This window comes from Furipterus horrens, unplaced genomic scaffold, assembly GCF_987537825.1.
Source record: "Furipterus horrens unplaced genomic scaffold, mFurHor1.1.pri manual_scaffold_13, whole genome shotgun sequence".
Lineage (NCBI taxonomy): Eukaryota > Metazoa > Chordata > Mammalia > Chiroptera > Furipteridae > Furipterus > Furipterus horrens.
Window position 1 is genome coordinate 57,931,860 of NW_028327183.1, and position 18,779 is coordinate 57,950,638.

Consider the following 18,779-nt stretch of genomic DNA (forward strand, 5'->3'; position numbering starts at 1 on the left):
CACTTGCACCCCAATCTGGGTTTGGGGGATGAGTCCGGCTACCTAGGGCCCAGCCATGAACCAGGGATTTAAACCAACTCTTCGTGTTGCAGACGGTACTCCAACCAACTGAGCCACTTACCAGGGGTGGACTGAGTTCTTACTGTGTGCCACCTGGCTACAGGCTCCCCACTGATGCCTGAGTCTCACAGTAACCTCACGAAGTCTGGTGTAAACCTTGAAGCTGAAGGCCATGCTATGGTGTTTTCAGAGACCAGGGTCCAACAATCAGACCCAGGGTTTGGAACAGGGTCCTTTTCCTTCAGGCTTTGGGACTGGCAATGTGTACATATGTGTGTGTTGGGGGAGTGCCACTGAGTGGATGTGATGTGTTCACCAAGCAATTGGACTGGATGTACTGAGCCCAGCCCTAATCCCATTTCTGTCTTCTTGTGTGTGAGCCTTATGTGTTTGGGCCTTAGTTTCCTCATCTGTGAAATGAGGTGGGTATAAATAACCCCCACCCTGAAGGGAGTCATGAATAATAAATCACAGATGTTGCTTAAGGGCTTCGGAAGCCATAGGCCCCCACCCCTCTGCGTGCATTCACTATTAACTTGTGTGCGTGTCCCTGTCTGCCTGTCTCCTAATGGGTGTGATGGCTGTAAGGTCTGCATAGTGGGGCAGGCTTCAGCCTGATTTCTCATGTGCCTTTCTCTTTCTCCCCCTTCACACAGCCTGCCCATCCCTGAGTTACTATGGGCACTGGAAGACTTCTCACCCACCTCCTGACCATGAAGGCCCAGGTGAGTCATGTCAGCCTCTTACAGCTCCTTCCTAGGGTCAGTCTTCTGGGCAGGAATGACTCCCTGCTGCATCTCAGCCCCACTCAGAGCCAAGGGCCAAGGACCCAGGCCTGTTCTCCTGAATGTGTTCACTGTGAGGTGCTAGATTACTGTATGACACTGACTTTTGTCAACGTCATGGGACAGATTAGCTCAGCAGTGACTTGTACTCTGGGGCTCTGTGGAGACATTGGCAGGTACCTGGAAGTGGCATCTTAAAAACATTCCATCTAGTGTGACAGAGGCCCTGGACAGGAACTGATGTACGAGGTACATTTGGAAATAGGCAGACGGTACTAATGCCCAGGACATAATTGGAGGATGGTCGTGGAGAAGGATCCATAAACGTCTACGATTGTCACTCTGAACTTTTATGACTTTTTAGTGGGTGGCTGTGTATAGTATTCTTCTCTAAATTTCTTTGTATGCAAGAAATACTTTACATTAAAGAATATGTACATGTCGCTCAGAAGGTTAGAGCATCATCTTGATATGCCAAGGTTGTGGGTTTGATCCCCAGTAGGAGCACACAGAAGATGAAAGCAATGAATTCATCAAAATTGAGAGAATATTTCTTTTTCTCTCTCAGATCACTAAATTATATGTCTTTGCATAAATCTTTTTATTTTTTCCTCACCAGAGGATATGTTCATTGAGGTTTACAGAGAGATGAAGGGAGAGAAACATACGTGAGAGAAAAACATTGATTGGTTGCCTTCTGCACGCGACCACTCCCTGGATTGAACCCGTAACCTTTTTGTGTACTGCATAATGCTCCAAACAACTGAGCCTCATGGCCAGGGCTAGGCATAAATTTTCTCCTCCAGTTTGTATGATATTTTTTCCTTTTTCTTTATGTTTTTAATCATGGGTGGTGGAGCAACTCTGTAAAGGTTTTATTTATTTTTTAGAGAGAGGGGAAGGGAGGGAGAAATAAGAGGATATTATAGAACAATGTGTGAGAGAAACATCAATGGGTTGCCTCTCGCACGCCGCCATCTTGGGGCCTAGCCAGCAACCGAGGCATGTGCTCTGACTGGGATTCGAACCAGTGACCCTTCGGTTCACATGGAGTTCACTTTATTCATCCAGTCCAGTTTGGCCTACGGTATTTTTAGGCCTTTCAGAAATCTTTATAGTTATGGGCTGGAATGGTTTATTTTCCCACCACTGTGTAGCAGAGGCTGGCAGTGTTTCATGTTGTCCATTGTTAATTTCTTATAGTGCACTGAATATAAATAATAAGCAGAATCAACTATCCTTGTGATAGGAGACCACTGATGTCACATGATTTCTATCTGAGTAGCATCATTTGTGGTATTTGTTTGGTTTGATTTTTAGAAAATTTTTTCGCCAGCTAAGTGTACTGCGAAATTATGTATCATATGCTTTGCTGGTCTACAGGAATATGAAGGCTTTTATTATGTTTAAGAGCTGGTTTGGTTCTTTTTACAGTGAATGGAAGGGAGGGAGAAAGAGAGGTAGAGAAACATTGCTGTATCAGAGAAACTTTGATTAGTTGCCCCTCATATGTGCCCCTGTTGGGACCGCACCCTCAGACAATGCTGCAGCCAACTGAGCAACCTGGCCAGCCTGAACATTTCTTAATAATGCGCTCACACAACATGTGGTTTTTCTGTCTGGCTGTTTTCACTGACCTTCATGTTTCTAATGTACATCTGTGTCATAACAGGTGTCCTTTTCCATGGCTCTATACTATTCCATTGTACAAGTAGACCATGTGGTGTACATTTGAGTTGTTTCCCATTTTGGTTGTTATTAGTAATGCTGCTGTGAACATTTATGGACAGTTTTTGTTTGCTCTTCTCATTTATCTTGAGTGCAGTGGAGGAAATTAGGTTTTCTTTGATAACAGTATATTTAACCATTTAAGATGTGATCCAACTGTTTACCAGGGTAGCTGTAGCATGATGTCTTCACTTTTACCTTCTCCGTGACAGTTGCTTTGGTTTGTCATTTTACAAACCTTGCTTAGGATTTTCAATGCTTGTCTTTTCCATGTGGCTGGGATTTGAGGGTTTAATTTCTTTTTCTTAATCTCCTTTAGTGTAATTACTTTCTGACTTTTCTAAAAATACAGCCTTCCCTGGCTGGGTTGCTCAGTTGCTGTAGCATGGTCCCATACACCAGAAGTTGCGGGTTCAAATTCCGGCTCAGAGCGGGTCAGGAGGCAGTTGATTGATGTTTCTCTCCCTCTTTTTCTCTCTCAAATCAAGAAACGTATCTTTGGAACAGAATTTAAAAATTAAAAAATTATTTGCTGGGCTTTCGCAAACGTTGAGTGGGGCATAGAATCAAATAATAATAACATGAAATTAGTGTTAAGATTCAAAGCATATAGGAAATAAATATGGAATGTCAGGTAATCAAATGAAAAGAGCCGTGGCTGCCATTACTGAAGGCATCCAGCAGCCATACAACACTGGAATCACACATGCGTGACCTCATTCACCCTCGTAACAGCTACCTGGGGGACACTGTTGCTAGGGGGTTCATTGATCAAACAAGCTCAGAAAGGTTGTTGGTTGTCTGAGGAAATAGCCAGGGCCGGGGAGCAGAGCTATGACTTCATTATAGGCTCCCGAGCACAGACTAATAACCACTGACTCCCTGGACTGCACCCTCATCATGTGGTGGTGGCCGCAGGACCTAGGAATCCAGTGTGAATCCAGAGTCCTTGGCAGCACTCAGAACCCAGAGGGATTGGCTTGCAAGTGAGGCCTCCTCTCCGGGAGAGTGAGCTGTGCGTGGTTCATGGTCAATGACACATAACGTTCCTCTGCTCTGGTACCACAGATGGGGAGGCTTGAACTACAGGAATCCATTTGCCACAGTTATGGGGCTTGGAAGTTGGAACTTAAGGTGTTGGCAGGGCACTGCTGCCTCTGAGGCACCTGGGAAGGGTCTGTTCCAGCTGTGTGACCCAGCCTCTGCTGTTTCTGTGGCTCATCGCATCATAACTCCCATCCTAACGTGGCATGTACCTGCGTGAGTGCCTCTGCACAAATTTCCCCCTTTAAGAGTATCAGTCCTGTTGCCTTAGGGGCCACAGTTCTCCAGTGTGACCTCATCTTCACTCTGTACATCTGCAGGGACCTTGTTCCAATGTCCAAGTCCCATCGTGAGGTGCTAGGGGTTAGCACTCAACAGAAATCAACCTGGAACAGAGCAACTGCCTATTGAGTGACAGGTGTCATTACTGCTGTGGTGACATCATTGTCATCATGTATTTGTCCACAGAGTGCTGGAACTTTCATCATGCACAGGGTCATGGTGTGTACATCCTCAGTGCTTGTCACTGCTGTTTAAGCCTCAGGTCTTGACCCACCTGTCCCTACCCTGAATGTCCCTCTAAGTCCCCCACCACAGACAACACCTTCCAGCTTCCTGGATACTCCTTGATATGCTAAAGTTCATGCACAAGTCATAATGGCATTGACAAGATTGTAGTCCCTTACAGAGGTTTCTGTCTTAACAAGTACGAGGTGATATTTCATTGAGTTTCAACTTGCAGCCCTCTCATGATTACTGATGTTGAGTATTTTTCATGATGTCTGTTGGCCATGTGTATGTGCTCTTGGAGAAGTGTCTATTCAGGCCCTTTGCCCATTGTTTAATGGGGTTGATTTTGTTCCTGGTGAACAGCACCATACTTTATTTCTCAGTCCGAGGACCATCCAATGTACTCAGACAGCGAGGACACCGCATGGTCATACCCTTGAGAGCTCTGCACCTTGCAGACACCGCATTATATTCATCCTGTGTGCTTCCTCATCCTCTCAGCCCTTTTGGCCCCATCTCCCGACCCTTGTAAGGGGGGCCCTGTGGTGAATGGTTTGCACTTCCTCTCACAGGGCTCGGTGTCGTTCAGTGACGTGATGGTGGACTTCACCCAGGAGGAGTGGCAGCAGCTGAAGCCTGCGCAGAAGGACCTGTACAGAGAGGTGATGATGGAGATCTACTGGAACCTGGTCTCGCTGGGTAAGGGGCAGCTTTGCTGCATAACTCACCGCCTGCCTGTCACTCAGGATGACATAGATATAGAAAAGATGGACAGATCAGTGTAGGTAGTGCCCAAGTTACTTGAAGCTAAAAATAAACCACATAGCTGAGGAAGTAGGGAAGAGTATTTCCCACATGCATAAACGTTCATTGGATTGTAAATATGTAAAGAGTTTCTTTTTTCCATTTATGATAAATAAATGAAAAAAGACATGTGTATGATAGAGATGGACCAAGCTGATGAGTATACTATTCATATATATAGAAATGCAGTTACAGTTCATAAAGATTTTTAAAACACTACTAATCATGGTAGTACTAATGTAGTCACAGAAATACATTTCTCATCCCTGAGGTACACAGACATGAAAAAGAAGAACATCCCTGGCCGGACATGGCACAGTTGGTTGTACTTTGTCTGGTTCCCCTAAATGTTGCCAGTTAAACTCCCTGTCAGGGCACATACCTAGGTTTGAGTTTGATCCTCATGCAGAGCACATATCGGAGGCAGCTGGTCAATGTTTCTCTCTTTCCCTCTCCCTACCTCTCCCCATTTCCCCTTTTAACCCACTGCCCCTCGATCGCTCTCCCCGTCTCCTTTCCCCCTTTTGCCCGTCTAACCTCTCCCTTTCTCCTCTCTCACTCTCTGTCCTTATTCCCTTTCTCCCTGTCTAAACATATTTTTGGTGAGGATTTAGAAGGAAAAAAAGAACAGTAACAGCTGTTATCGTGCATTGCAGCAATAAGGAAAGGAGGAAATTTAGAAGCGAATTTAGGTGTTTATTTTAGCTGGCCAGAGACTGCTCACCCAAACACAGAACAAAAGCAGGGTGAACAGCCCCGGCCTTAAGGACTAAGGGGTTTATGAAGTCAAAAACCACATCCTGGTTCCTGCATCGGAACGGTTACGATGACTTAAATGAAAAAGAACATTGTTTAATATTGTTCCAGGAACTGTTATTATTATGTGGTTGAGAACATTACATTGCATACATAAGCAACTTTCTAAGTCATTGCTCAAGGATGGAATGTTTTGGTCAACCGTTTGTTCTGCTTGGCCTGAGGATGAAACCGCAGAGGTCCGGGTTCTTTGGCTAAGTTCCTCTAAGGTTGCAACCCTAGAGCTTAGAGCTACAGGCCTGGGGGAAGTAAAAATGACCTATAACAACAGCTTCTTGTAATATGATTTTCTAGGGAAAGGAACTCCTCATTTTAGGAGCATAAAGTATAGCTCTTTGGGCAGACAGTTTTGTGTTCTCAACCAAAGTTAATGATTCCATTTCTAGGATATATCCATTGATAATATTCCAATGAGTGTGCAGAGTATTTTAGAGAAAGAAAAGTAAACAGCAATGCCCTGCATGCTCACATACAAGACTGACAGAACATATCAGGGTGTATCAGTTCTGTGCAAATCATGACGATCTCCAAAGATGAGCACTCTGTGGTCACTGACACAGAAGGAGGTCCCAGAACAAAATTGTTCGGGAAAAACACTAACTTTCAGAAGGAGAGTATGGGCACATTTGTATAAAGCACTTCTGGAAGTTTAACTGACCTACAATTAACTGCACGTAGTTGATCTGAACAATTTGATGTTTTTTCACATTTATGTTCACCTGGGAAGTAATTGTCATGATGCAACAGAGTCATCGAGTAACCCAAAAACTTTCTCTTTTCAGTTGACCAACTTCACTGCCATGGTGACCAGTGCTCTGCTTTATATCGCTGCTGTTCAGTGTGCCTCTTCTAAACGGTGATATATATGGGATTATGTAGCCCGTACTCCTTTTTGTTTTTTCTTTCTTTCTCTTCTTACCCTTTGCTTCACTTTTTTTGACGTTCAACACTTTGTCCGTACATATCAATAGTTACCTTCCTTTCTGTCCTTTTTTAAAATTTTAAATCCTTACCTGAGAATATTTTTTATTGATTTCAGACAGAGCGAGAAAGATCATTGATCAGTTGCCTCCCATACGAGTCCTGATTGGGGATCAATCACACAACCTTTTGGTGCACATGATGATGGTCAACCAACCAACTTAGTCACCCAGCGAGGTCAATAGTTAGTTTCTTTTTATTTTTGCATAATAATCTACTTTATGGAGAGACAACCATGTGTTTATCCATTCACTTGATAAATATATGGGTTGTTTCGAGTTCTGGAAAATCTTCTGGAGACACTACATGTCCTTTTTGTTGATCATGGTTGGACAGAAAGCCCATATTTTCCCAAAGCAGTTGTCTCACTTTTGCTTCCACCAGCAGCGCTGGGCATTGCACTGCTCCGTGTGCTTGTCAGAACTGAATATGCTCAGCCTTTCTCACTGCAGCCACTCTGGTTGGTGAGCGGTCTTACCACGGCCCAGCTGGCAGCTGGTTCTGAGGGCCTTCGAGGTACTCATTTGTCAGCGGTCTGTTCTCTTCAGTGAAGTGTATGGTTCAGTCTTTTGCCTGTTTATTCAGGGGGGTTGTTGCTTCCATATCCTTCAAGATGGAAAGTTACAAATTCTATTTTTGTTAATTCTTGGTACAAGTCTTTTAACCAATGTCTATTTAGCAACGGTTTGTCCCATTCTGTTGGGAGACTTTTTTTTGATGGCATCATTTGAAACACAATTGTTTTAAGTTTTATGTGGTCAAGTTTATTTATTTCGTTGTTGCTTGTGCTTTCGATGTCATATTGCTGGGGACATTGCCGAACCAAAGGTCATGAAGAGTTACTCTGGTTTCTTCTGACAGTTTTCCACTTGGGGAGCTGGCAGTACACAGATCAGTAAAGTGCACAGTTAACAAGCGCTCACAGTGTAGCAGGGGAGAGAATGGCAGGCAGGAGCTTCCCTTGCACTGCAGGGTGGATAGAGAAGGCCTCCCTGTGGGGAGAAGGGCCCTCTGAGGACTCAGGATGAGCGCTCATGGGAAGGCCGGGGGGAACAGCAGGTGCAAAGGCCCTGAGTCTGGAAGCACTGGGCCTGGACAAGGACATCAGAGAGAAACAAAGAAGAGGGGCAGTGGATGGCAGAAAGCAATCAGGGGAGAGGAAGACATTGCCTGTGATCACCATGCGCTGAGAAGGTGCTGGTGGGTTTGATCTGACGCCTGAGACTCCCCATGGAGCGGACCGTGCGTTGTAAGAATGGGTCTGGCGCTCTGTGCTGGCACAAGGGGTGATGGGTAGGTCTGGTTCAGTTCATGTTTTCATATCAGATGGCATTTGTTAACTGTCTGATGGTGAGTGGGAAGGGGTGAGTCGAGGATGACTATTAAATCTTTTCTTTCTTTTTAATTTAAAATTTTCATTTTCTTAATGGTAGCAAAATATACCTATCATAAAATGGATCTCTACACTTTTTTTCTTTTTAATATTTTATTTTGGAGAGAGGGGAAGGGAAGGAGAAAGTGGAGAGAAACATTGATGTGTTTCCCCTCACACATCCCCAGATGGGGACATGGCCCACAACCCAGGCATGTGCACTGAACGCTAATCAAACCAGTAACCTTCTGATTCACTGGCTAGCACTAAATCCACGGAGGCACACCACCCTGGGCTGACCTGCTTCTCTGGGTGCAATTTGTGGCATGAAAGTACATTCACATTAAGTTCAGCTGTCACCGCCATACACCTCCAGAATTCATAATCCTCTCCCACCGACAATCTGTCCCCTCTAACTGGCACCCCCTACTCGAATCCCTGCACCCGGTTCCTAGTTTCTGTCTCTACCAATTTGATGATTCCAATTACCTCATAGGAGTAGAATCATGGTGTCAGTCATTGGGTGTCTGACTCATTTTTCTATGGCTCTCTGGTGGGCCTCTCTGTTATTTGGGAGCGAAGGTTCCAAATGCACATGTCTTGCATACAGTGCATTTGCTTTGTGATACCCAAGACGAGAGTCTCATGGGAGCTCAAACAGGAGGTCCTGTTCGGAATCCTTTTAGGCGGTGTCAGCATAGAGATGAGACTGAATTCCAGGCTCTGGTGAATTGGAGGACGGTCTCAAACTTGAGTGTTGTTGGGCTAGTCTGGCGTTCAGTGAGGGTAGGTGACTCCTGCTCCCCATTCCCGCTTTCTAGGCTGCCTCCTAGGAAGGAGGGCTCCATATGGCAGGACCTTCACTGTTTCAATGAGATTATTGTGTAAGATTTCACAATTGTTAATTTGAGTAGAGCTGTGACGTCCATGTCCAGAACTCAGGACAACCTCAAACTGGAAAGAGAAATTGAGGACCCTACGGGACACACAGAGGAAGGGATTGGGTCTCCTCTGGTGAGTAGTGAGGGACGAGTGTGCATGAGGTGGGTGAGGAGTCAGCAGCCAGGGCCAGGCAGCTCCTGAGCAGCTTAGGTTGTGGAGAGGTTAGTCGGGGAGACAGGACTATCATCACATCCACTTGTGAGTCAGGTGTTATTTTATCCTTTTTAATAAAAGCGGGTGGTTTGAGAAGCACAGCTAGCTGGGAGAGTTAGGATGAGACGTGCAAGTGAGGAGCTGGTTACGGTGAACACTCTCTGGGTTAGTGGGGCCTTGGATCCGCTTCTACAAGCCCGCCTTTCTCCTCTTTCTCTCCAGGGATCTATCCACCCATCTGTGAGCTACACTCGCCACCTTTGCACCCACTCCCAGGGGGACCTTTCTTGCTCTCTGCTCACCTCCCACAGCATCACTATTTCAGCTCACTGCTTCCTTTCTGCTGCTGCCCCCATGCCAGGTTGTTCCCTGCTCTCACGCTGTGCTTTGTCATGTCACAGCGTTGTTAATTACAAGTATGACATCTCTCTGCCCGCTCCATTCCCTCAGACTTGGAGACTAGACCTGACCTGAAAGAATCGGACCCACAGGAGAAAGTTTGGGAAGAGAGACCCTCTGTTGAGGTGGTGGCAGAAGGAGCTACGAGAGATGGTGCCTGGGATTGTGCCTATGAAGGAGCGGGGACACACAGTGACCCAGTGGGATGGCGACAGGGGAGCCCAGGGACCCGTGTGTGGCATTTGGACACGTCCCAAGCATTAGCCCCTCAAAGTCATGAGTTTAAGGTATTTCTCCTGCAAAGCCCCTTGTCTACCCTATCTAAATCTGAAGGATGGAGAGGAGCAGGGACACACCCGTCCGCCATGCCTACTAAGAACTCATATGCTTCAAGCCTCAATTCCCCCTCCAAACTCCTCGCAGTGATAAAGCCCTTTGTGTGTGGGGACTGCGGCAAGGCTTTCACATATAACTCATTTCTGAGGATCCACCAAAGAGTACACAGCAGGGAGAAGTCCTTTGCATGCGCTACCTCTCCACAGAAATTCCCTTTGCTATCGAGCCTCACTGCCAACCAGCGTGTGCACACCGAGGAAAAGCCATACACATGCGGGGACTGTGACAAGTCCTTTAGCCAGAATGGGAATCTAATTGTTCACCAGATGACTCGCAATGGTGAGAAAACATACACATGTAAGGGCTTTGGCAAGGCTTTCCGGCAGAGTGGGAATCTCATCCTCCACCAGAGGAGGACACACACCGGGGAAAAGCCATACACATGTGAGGACAGTGGCAAGGCCTTCAGCCGGAACGAGAACCTCATCCTGCACCACTGGACGCACAGCAGGGAGAAGTCCTTTTCGTGCACCACCTGTCAAAAGAAATTCCCCTCACTGTGGGGACTCACTGCCCACCAGCACGTTCACACTGGGGGAAAGCCATACACATGCGGGGACTGTGGCGAGGCCTTAACCCAGGATAGGAACCTCATCCTGCACAGGACACACACCAGAGAAGAGCCATACACATGCGAGCACTGTGGCAAGGCCTTTAGTCGGAACCAGAACCTTATTTTACACCAGAGGACACACACCGGGGAGAACCCCTATACCTGCGAAGACTGTGGCAAGGCCTTCAGCCAGAAGCAGAACCTCATCCGGCACCAGAGGATGCACACCGGGGAAAAGCCATACACATGCGCGAACTGTGGCAAGGCCTTCACCCAGAACTGGAACCTCATCGTGCACCAGAGGACGCACAGTGGGGAGAAGCCGTACACATGCGAGGACTGTGGAAAGGCCTTCAGCCGGAAGCATAACCTCATCTTGCACCGGAGGATGCACAGCGGGGAGAAGCCGTACCCATGCGAGGACTGTGGCAAGGACTTCAGCCGGAAGCATAACCTCATCCTGCACCAGAGGACGCACAGTGGGGAGAAGCCATACACCTGCGAGGACTGTGGCAAGGCCTTCAGCAGGAAGAACAACCTAATTTTGCACCAGAGGATGCACAGTGGGGAGAAGTCATACACTTGAGAAGACTGTGGCCAAGCCTTCAGCCAGAACAGGAACCTCATCCTGCACCAAAAGATGCACAGCGGTAAGAAGCCTTTCTTGGGCACCATGTGCGGGAAACCAGAACACGAACTTCAAACTGCTCCAGAGGACGCACATATGGAGAAGCCATGTGCCTGCGTGGAATGGTTCAAGGATGTAACTTTTCCCTGAAGAACCTTTAACGATCCCCTCCAGGTAGAAGTTCATCTCGCCTGCTGTGTGCAGGGGGCAGTTCACCTGACCTTCCTGCCTCACCATCCATCCTCCAGTACATGCATGCCTAGGACAAGCCATATGCATGCAGGAACTGTGGAAAGGACTTGAGCCAGAAGACGCACTTCATCCTAGAACAGAGAACGCTCACCGGGAAGAAGCACTTCTCCTGCACATATGTGGAAAGCAGGTCATCTGGCAGTTGACCCTCACTATCCAGGAGAGCTTGCACAACCTGGAGAAGCCCTAGTAGTGCGCCCTCTGCCTGATGCACTTTACATGGCGCTCGTCCATAACAATGCAACAGCACCTCCACCTCAACAAGATACCGTACAAGCATGGACAGACCTTTGTTAGGCACTTCTCGCTTAACCCCCACCACAAGTTCCACACTGGAGAGAAGCTGTACGTGTTTGGCAACAGCAGGGAAACTGTCAGCCGGAACATTACATTACGAGCACTAGAGCAGTATACACACATAGCAGTGTGTTCGTTGCATCTGAGAATCCACTTCCAACGTGTTGTTCCTGAGCCCGTGCGCCAGTGCCAGACTTGATATTGAAGTCCAAAGGTAGGGCTGTAGAGAAGTCCTTCCCAGATGGGTATCGGAAACGTGATTGCTGGGGAGAGGCCACGCCATGTGCCATGCACATGAGCTGCTTCCAGGGCATCCGCATACCGCATGGAGAGCAAGATCCCTATACTTCTAGTGTGTGGGAACATGGCCGGGGCCATGTGGCTCCAGACTGAGATTTAGTTAAGTATTCTATGAGCTTGGACAATTCATTAGGTGTCTGTTGGCCTCTGTGTCCTGGATAGTAAATAGAGGCGGGGCGGGGGGGGGGAGAAAGGATGAAGGGAAGGTGGGCTCCATGGGGACATTCTGCTTTTGTCACACAGCCCTGAATCTATTCAGAGATTAGATTGTGGTCATTTGGGTTTCCTGGTTTTCCCCACATCCACTCTACAGTTTCCCTGCAACAGAAGTTGCCAAGTTCATGAAGAAAAAATTATTCGTTCAGTGTTAGGAAGTAACACTGATGGCTTCATATGCCAAAGTTTCTCACAGTGAAATATTTTGTTTACATCTTTTAAAAATAGACGCCCATGTTAATTTAAACAATTGTCAAGTGCAAAAGCTACAGGTAGCTGCTCTCTTGTCAAAACGACTGGCAACATTTTGGGGGAGGGGTTTTCCCACCACAGGAACCCACGAGCCTGCCCCAGGTATGAAGCCTCCTTCCCCTCCCTGCCCTGCATTCCTGGCTTAGGAATGGTCAGACCAAAAGGCTGGGCCCAGAACTCAGTTTCAGAGATTTTGGAAGGCCCCCCCTGCAGAAACCCTGCACCGCAGCCCCCTCCCCACAGGGCTGTTTCAGTTACAGGAGAACAGCCCTGTCTCAAATCACACTGTATCCTTCACCCACCGTGTGCCCCCTGGAATTGTTGTGAAAATAAAAAGTGCCTTCAGGCTGGCGGGCGTATTATCCAATCTATACCTGACCCTCAACCTCACTCTTGGTGTACTTACTATTTCATTATTGATGATGAAACAATTGTTATTATTAAGATGAAAATGCTCTGTTTACAACCAAATACCTAAAGTGTTTGTTAATAAGTGGGTAATTATTTACTACTCACAGCCCTATTATTTCTGGATTTCTGCTGAGGATACCAAGGCAGAGATCCCTAATACTCTGCATAAGGAAGTTCCTGGGGACAGTGAATCAGCCCAAGGGACTCACTAGAGGGTGAAAGGTGGGAGGGGCTCAACCCGCCTTCATTGGGGAGACAGCTGTGTGTGCTTGTGTGGCTTAGAGGCCACACCAACCTCCCCTTGCATGGTCCTGGTGGTTGGGGACAGCAGGCAGGGAAGAAGCAAAGGAGGGTAGAGAAAGGGGTATGGGGAAGAAGAGGTGATGAAGGGGAGGAAGGAAACTACGTGATGCACTGACAAGATGAGTGACAAGTGACTGATTGGAACGGGTTGGGAACAGGAACTCTGGCATGTCTGCCTTATCCAAACCCCAGCTCTGTGCTTTGACCAGTGTGGTCATTTCCTGAGCTTCAGTGTCATCCTCTGTAAGGATACTGAGTAAGGAAATACATGCTATCGTGGTGTGTGGGTTCAGTGAGATAACTCACATACGGTTCCTACAACAGGGCCTGAGACCCTCTGTAACCGAGCAAACTGGGTTTCCGCTGCTTGGTGCCTTTAATGCACATGGCCCAACTGTTTCTGTTGAAGGCAACAGTTTTTTATTAATAGGGTTGCAGCCTTTGAGGGGCTGAGGGCACTCCTGCTCTGAGCCACTCTCACACGAGATCCAAAACCTCCCTTGTTCCCCAAAAGACTACAAGCAAAAACTATGCCCAGAAGTTCCCCATTTCCTCATCTGTCCTTAAGCCTGTTACACAAATAGATCTCCATCCTGTCTGGAATGTGCACTTGTGGGTTTCATAGTCAGCATCGTCTGGCAACAGGTCTCAGGATGTGGGGTCCGTGCTCTCAGTATCCATACAGGAGTCTAGAAACTGAATGCTATGCTACCCTGGATCATGGTGTCCCAGATGCTGGATCCCAGGGAGGCAGAGGTGCCTACATGACACCCTGTCTGCAGGAATGGGCTTCCATCCATGTTGGGTCTAAGTCTCGGTGGGCCCGCCATCTCTTGGTCCCAGGAGTGCTCTGATCCATATGAGGAGTTGTGCCAGCGGCCCAGAATGTGCCAAAGGCCAGAGGGAGAGCTTACACCAAGCTGCAAGGCAAGAGAGTAACTTCTTATCAAGTTCCTGTACACAGAACAGGAGGGAGAGATTGTGAGAGCTTCCTTAACTTTCGGAAGGTTTCCCAAAATACCCGATGCTCAGGAAGCCGGTGGGATTGCCTAGCCATTCCCATGGGTCCCTCAGTATTCGCCATTTATATCAGCGCCCCAGTGTCTCTGACCACCTTTCCACTGCCATCTTTAGTCAGCGAAAGTTTCCCAGTCTCGAACAGGAATGCGTGAGAGGCAACCACACAATAATGTTTCTTTCCCTTTCTCCCTTCCCCACTGTCTGAAAATAAATAAAATCTTAAAAAAAAAACTCTATGCCACCCTCTCCTTGTGCACCATTTACAATCCCCTGCCTTATTGCAGGAATTGGGGGAATGGTGAGGGTTCTTGTTCTGCTCCATAGAATGAACACAGTTAACGTTACCCCTCTCCTAATTACAATGCCGTGTGTATCAGACATTCCTGTGTTATATACAGATGGTATGACTCAGCACCAAAGCCAGGTCTATGGGGAAAGTGTTCAGTTCCATGGACAGCTCAGCCAGCCCAGGTCACACCCACGTACAGGTCCATCTGAACAGGGGTTTGGCCCTGACCTGGTGGCTTAATGGTCGAGCATTGTCCTGTGCACCAAAATTGCTGTTTCGAACCCAGTTTAAGGCATATAACCTAGGTGTCAGATTTGATTCCAAAAGGGGTCCCTATGGGAAGTAACGGATGGATGTTTCTCACATCAATGTTTCCCTTCCCCTTCCTCTCTAAAATCAATGAACATATCCTAGCCTGAGAATTAAAAAAGATGGAAAACATAGTCATTAATTGCCGCCTAAGGCGTACGCAGTTGTCATTCTTGTGGACATTGAGACATTCAGCAAATGCTTTTGCACTTGGTGTTGTGTTTATGGTTGGTGTAAGAGGACCTCAGCCTAGTGGCTTCTTTCGCACCCCAGTTCCCCTACTTCCCTCTCATGTGACCCCGTCTTTTGTGGCACTGTCCGCCATCTGGGAAGTGGCTTGTGAGGATCAAATGTGTTTGTGCATATTAATGATACTGATGCCAGGCCTGACCACTGAAGAAAGGAAAGGAGAGGAACCAGAGCGGCCAGCAGAGGAAATCTCTAATGGTCCTGCTTTTGATGAGGCAGAGGGCAGCACCGCGTTGCCTGGGTAACGGAGCTCTGCCCTGCAGGTGGAGCATCGTATCCTGGAGGCGGATTTCCCTGCTGGGAAAGGCAGTGGCAATAGGAACTATTGCCCTGAGCACGTGCTACCCTATCAAGGTGATTGGAGAGGCGGAAATCCTTCCTACCGGCTTCTGGTACCTGATGGGGGGTAGGATCAGGGAAATCAGGTACCTGCATCTCAGAGGTCAGAATGGAGGCCAGGGGATGGTGGAGGAAGGTGCTGGTGACCAGCCTGTCAGTCTTGCCTGGGAAAGGACGCGATTGGTCCCAGTGGACCCTCCCGGAGCACCGGGAACGTTGGGAAATCAACGGGGCGTTCAGCCCGCCCACACCTGAAATATAAACCCAGGAAACGGAAGGGACGCCCTCTTGCCCACCCATCGAAAATACTACCCGGTGAGTGCGCTGGACCTGGTGGTCCTGGAAGCGGCCGGGCGGACGACGGGGCCTGCACGTCCCAGGCGGGAGCCTGAAAGCGGCCAGTTGCGGGGAGCGAGCTGAGCTGCCTGGGTGACTGCTCCGCGGCCGCCTGCGGCTCCCAGGGGACAGCACCTTATACGGGAGCGGGGGAGCTGCACACTGACTTCTGGCCTGGCTGGGTTTTTCCTCGGGTTTCCGTAGCGGGGGGCTCTGAGAGGAGTCTGCCATCATCCCCGACGCAGGAGCATCTCAGCGAAAACCCTCTTTCCTTTCCCACCGGCTGCGTCTCTGGAACTTCCTAATGTGGGCGCGGGAAGCGGACACTCACTTTGGTTCTGTAACGATAACGTGTAATGAACAGGGGCTGACAAGTGATTTCTTGGGTCTCACGCTTTACAATTTTTCTGCAAGTCAGCATGGCGATGAGGGTCCGTGCTGGACGCAAGACGTCTGCTGAGGGGCCGCAGCGTCTTTTCGCGCCTTCACCGAGGCCCCGCCTCCTCTGGGATTCCGCTCCCCCTCCATCCCCTCTCGCTCGCTGTCCTCTCCGGCAGACTTCACGTCTCCCTACAGGGCTCTCCTCACTGGGACGCGAACCCGTTTGACCCTGATCCCGCTCTCTAGTCTTCCGTCCTCTCCCGACTTCCTTGCGCAATGTTCCCCCTGATACCTAAGAAACCCCGTCTCCCCCCACCCCCGCACCTTATTGGCCAGGGTGGCGCAGGGGCTTCTGGGACAGTTGCACAGCATTCTGGGAAGCGTTCCTGCTCCAACCGCTTACTGCGGCTTGTGCGCTCTGAGGGAGCCGCGCTGTGACTCCAGCTGCGCACCAGGCGGCCGCGGTAGTGGAGAGGCTGCGGATCCCCGCGGGTCGTGCGTGTGGAGGTGCTGCCGTGGCTGTGTGTGTGCGTCCGTGTTTCCGCTCCTGTCTGGTCTCCCCGGGTCCCTCTGTGCCCGCGTCTGTGAGCGCGTCCGCCGTCATTTCCGTCCGGGGACTGAGCCTGAGGCCCCATCCAGGCGTCCGCCGTGTCTGGTCTCCTCGGCGCCTGTCTGCGCGTCTGGGGGTGAGTGTGTCTGTGCGTGCGGGTGCGTCTGTCCTGTCCGAGGCTCCCCCGCGTGTGCCCCTGCGCTCTGTCTGCGGGCTTGGCTGCCGTGTGTTCGGTGCGTGTGGGGGGCCCTCCCAAGAGCGTGGGGAAGGGTGCCCTCCTGCCGGCAAGAGCCCACCTGCTTCCTGTCCTTGGAGCCGCACCTCGCCCTGGGGGTTGGGGCTGTGAAAGAGATCAGAGGTCCCGCCGGATGCTGACGGTAGTGGATTGTTCAGGACTGTGCTACATGCTCAGGGTATGGCTCTGGGCATGTTATAGGCCTCCCAGTAGCTGTGAGGTAGGGACCCTCACCAGCCTCAATATGCAGATGGGGAAACTGAGGCTCTGAGACTAACTGAATCTCTCAACTCCATACCAAGGCATCCTATTTCCAGAGCCCCCACACCATCCACCTCACTGGTGGCAAATCCTTGTTTGTGCTTAGAACCAGAAGAAGGAAGGAGATGTTAGAAAGCTTGGGCACAGATTAGGAGCAGGAGATGCCACAACGCCACACTCTTGAGGCCACACTGGGGTCAGCTGTCACCAGCCTCAAGCACATGCCACTTCCAGGGCCACTGTGACTTATGGCCTCCTTTAAATGAAGTAGAAATTAGAATTGTGATTGTACTGCTATAAGGACAACAGTAGCCCAGGATGAACTAAATTTTCTTTTTCTCTAGTAATTTTGAAATTAATGGTGATAATTTCAGGGGTGCTTACATGAGTCAGAGGTCCTTGGAGGGCCTTGGACTACTTGTGACTCCTGGATAAGTCGGCTCTAGTGGACTCTCCCAGTACAAGGACCCCATGTTGTTAGCCTCGCAGTGCAGGGGTAGGGGTCAGAGACCACACGTCCAGAATGAATACCTTTGTAAAAGTTAAATTCTGTTTAAGAAACCATAAGGTCACCAGAACCTGGGACATAAGTTTGCTCCTGTTTCCTGTAGGTGGTCTGGGACTTCAGGCTGGGTACCTGGCTTTCTGTCCTATACAAAAATTGTTCTTTGGCTGGTTGGTTGTTACTTGCTTCAGCGATACACTGCTAAGATGAACATCGTTTATAGGTTTATTGATTTTAAATATAAAAGAAGATAGAAATAGAAACATCAGTTAGTTTCTTCCCACTCACACCCCAACCATGGCTAGGAGATGAATCCGGCAACCTAGGCCGTGGCCAAGAACCAGGGATTGTACCTGACTCTTTGTCTTCCAGACAATGCTCCAACCAACAGGGCTACTGACCAGGGGTGGACTGAGTTCTTACTCTCTCTCATGGCGCCAGGATCCCTACTGATGATTGAGCCTCACAGTAACTGCATGAGATTTGGGGTAGAAACACAAGGTGGAGGCGGTGCTAGGGTGTCTTCTGGGGCCTGGATCCAACAGTCAGATCCACTGACTGGCGTAGGGTACCGTTCCTTCGACCTATTGAACAGGTAGTGTCAGTGTGTGTGTTCGGAAGTTTAACTGTATTGGTCTGACGTGTGCACCGAACCACTGGACCCAGAGAAGTCAGGCCAGCCGTAATGCCATCTTTATCTTGTGTGCGTGGCTTATGTCTTTGGGCCTCAGTTTCCTCATCTATTAAATGGTGTGAGTGGAAATAGCCCCCATCCCGTACAGTGTCATGAATATGAAATAAGAAAATTAGTCAAAGGCTTTTGATGCTATAGGTACCCCTGCATGCGTTCACAGTTAACCTGTGTACACTACCCTGTCTGCTTGTCCCCAAAGAATGTGTCTGTACTGTCTGCATTGTGGGGCAGGTTTTGACCTGATTTCTTCCTGTGCCTTACTCTTTCTCTCCCTTTACACAGCCTGCCCGTCCCCCAGTCACCATGGGCACTGAAAGAATGGCCATACAGCTACTGACTGAGAAGGTGCAGGTGAGTCATGTTACCTCCCAGATCATTCCTACGATCAGTCTTCTGGGCAGGATTCATT

The 18,779-nt window shown here is 48.9% G+C and overlaps 1 protein-coding gene across 1 annotated transcript in view; it reads left to right on the plus strand.

Annotated features, from left to right (window-relative positions):
- The window catches only part of LOC149995611 (uncharacterized), a 31,680-nt gene continuing 12,901 nt past the window's right edge, over positions 1–18,779 (plus strand). The window contains 3 exon segments of the mRNA XM_090259503.1: positions 1–785; positions 4,700–4,826; positions 9,646–11,183. Of these exon segments, the coding sequence (XP_090115629.1) occupies positions 738–785; positions 4,700–4,826; positions 9,646–11,183 (1,713 nt within the window). The 5' untranslated portion in view covers positions 1–737.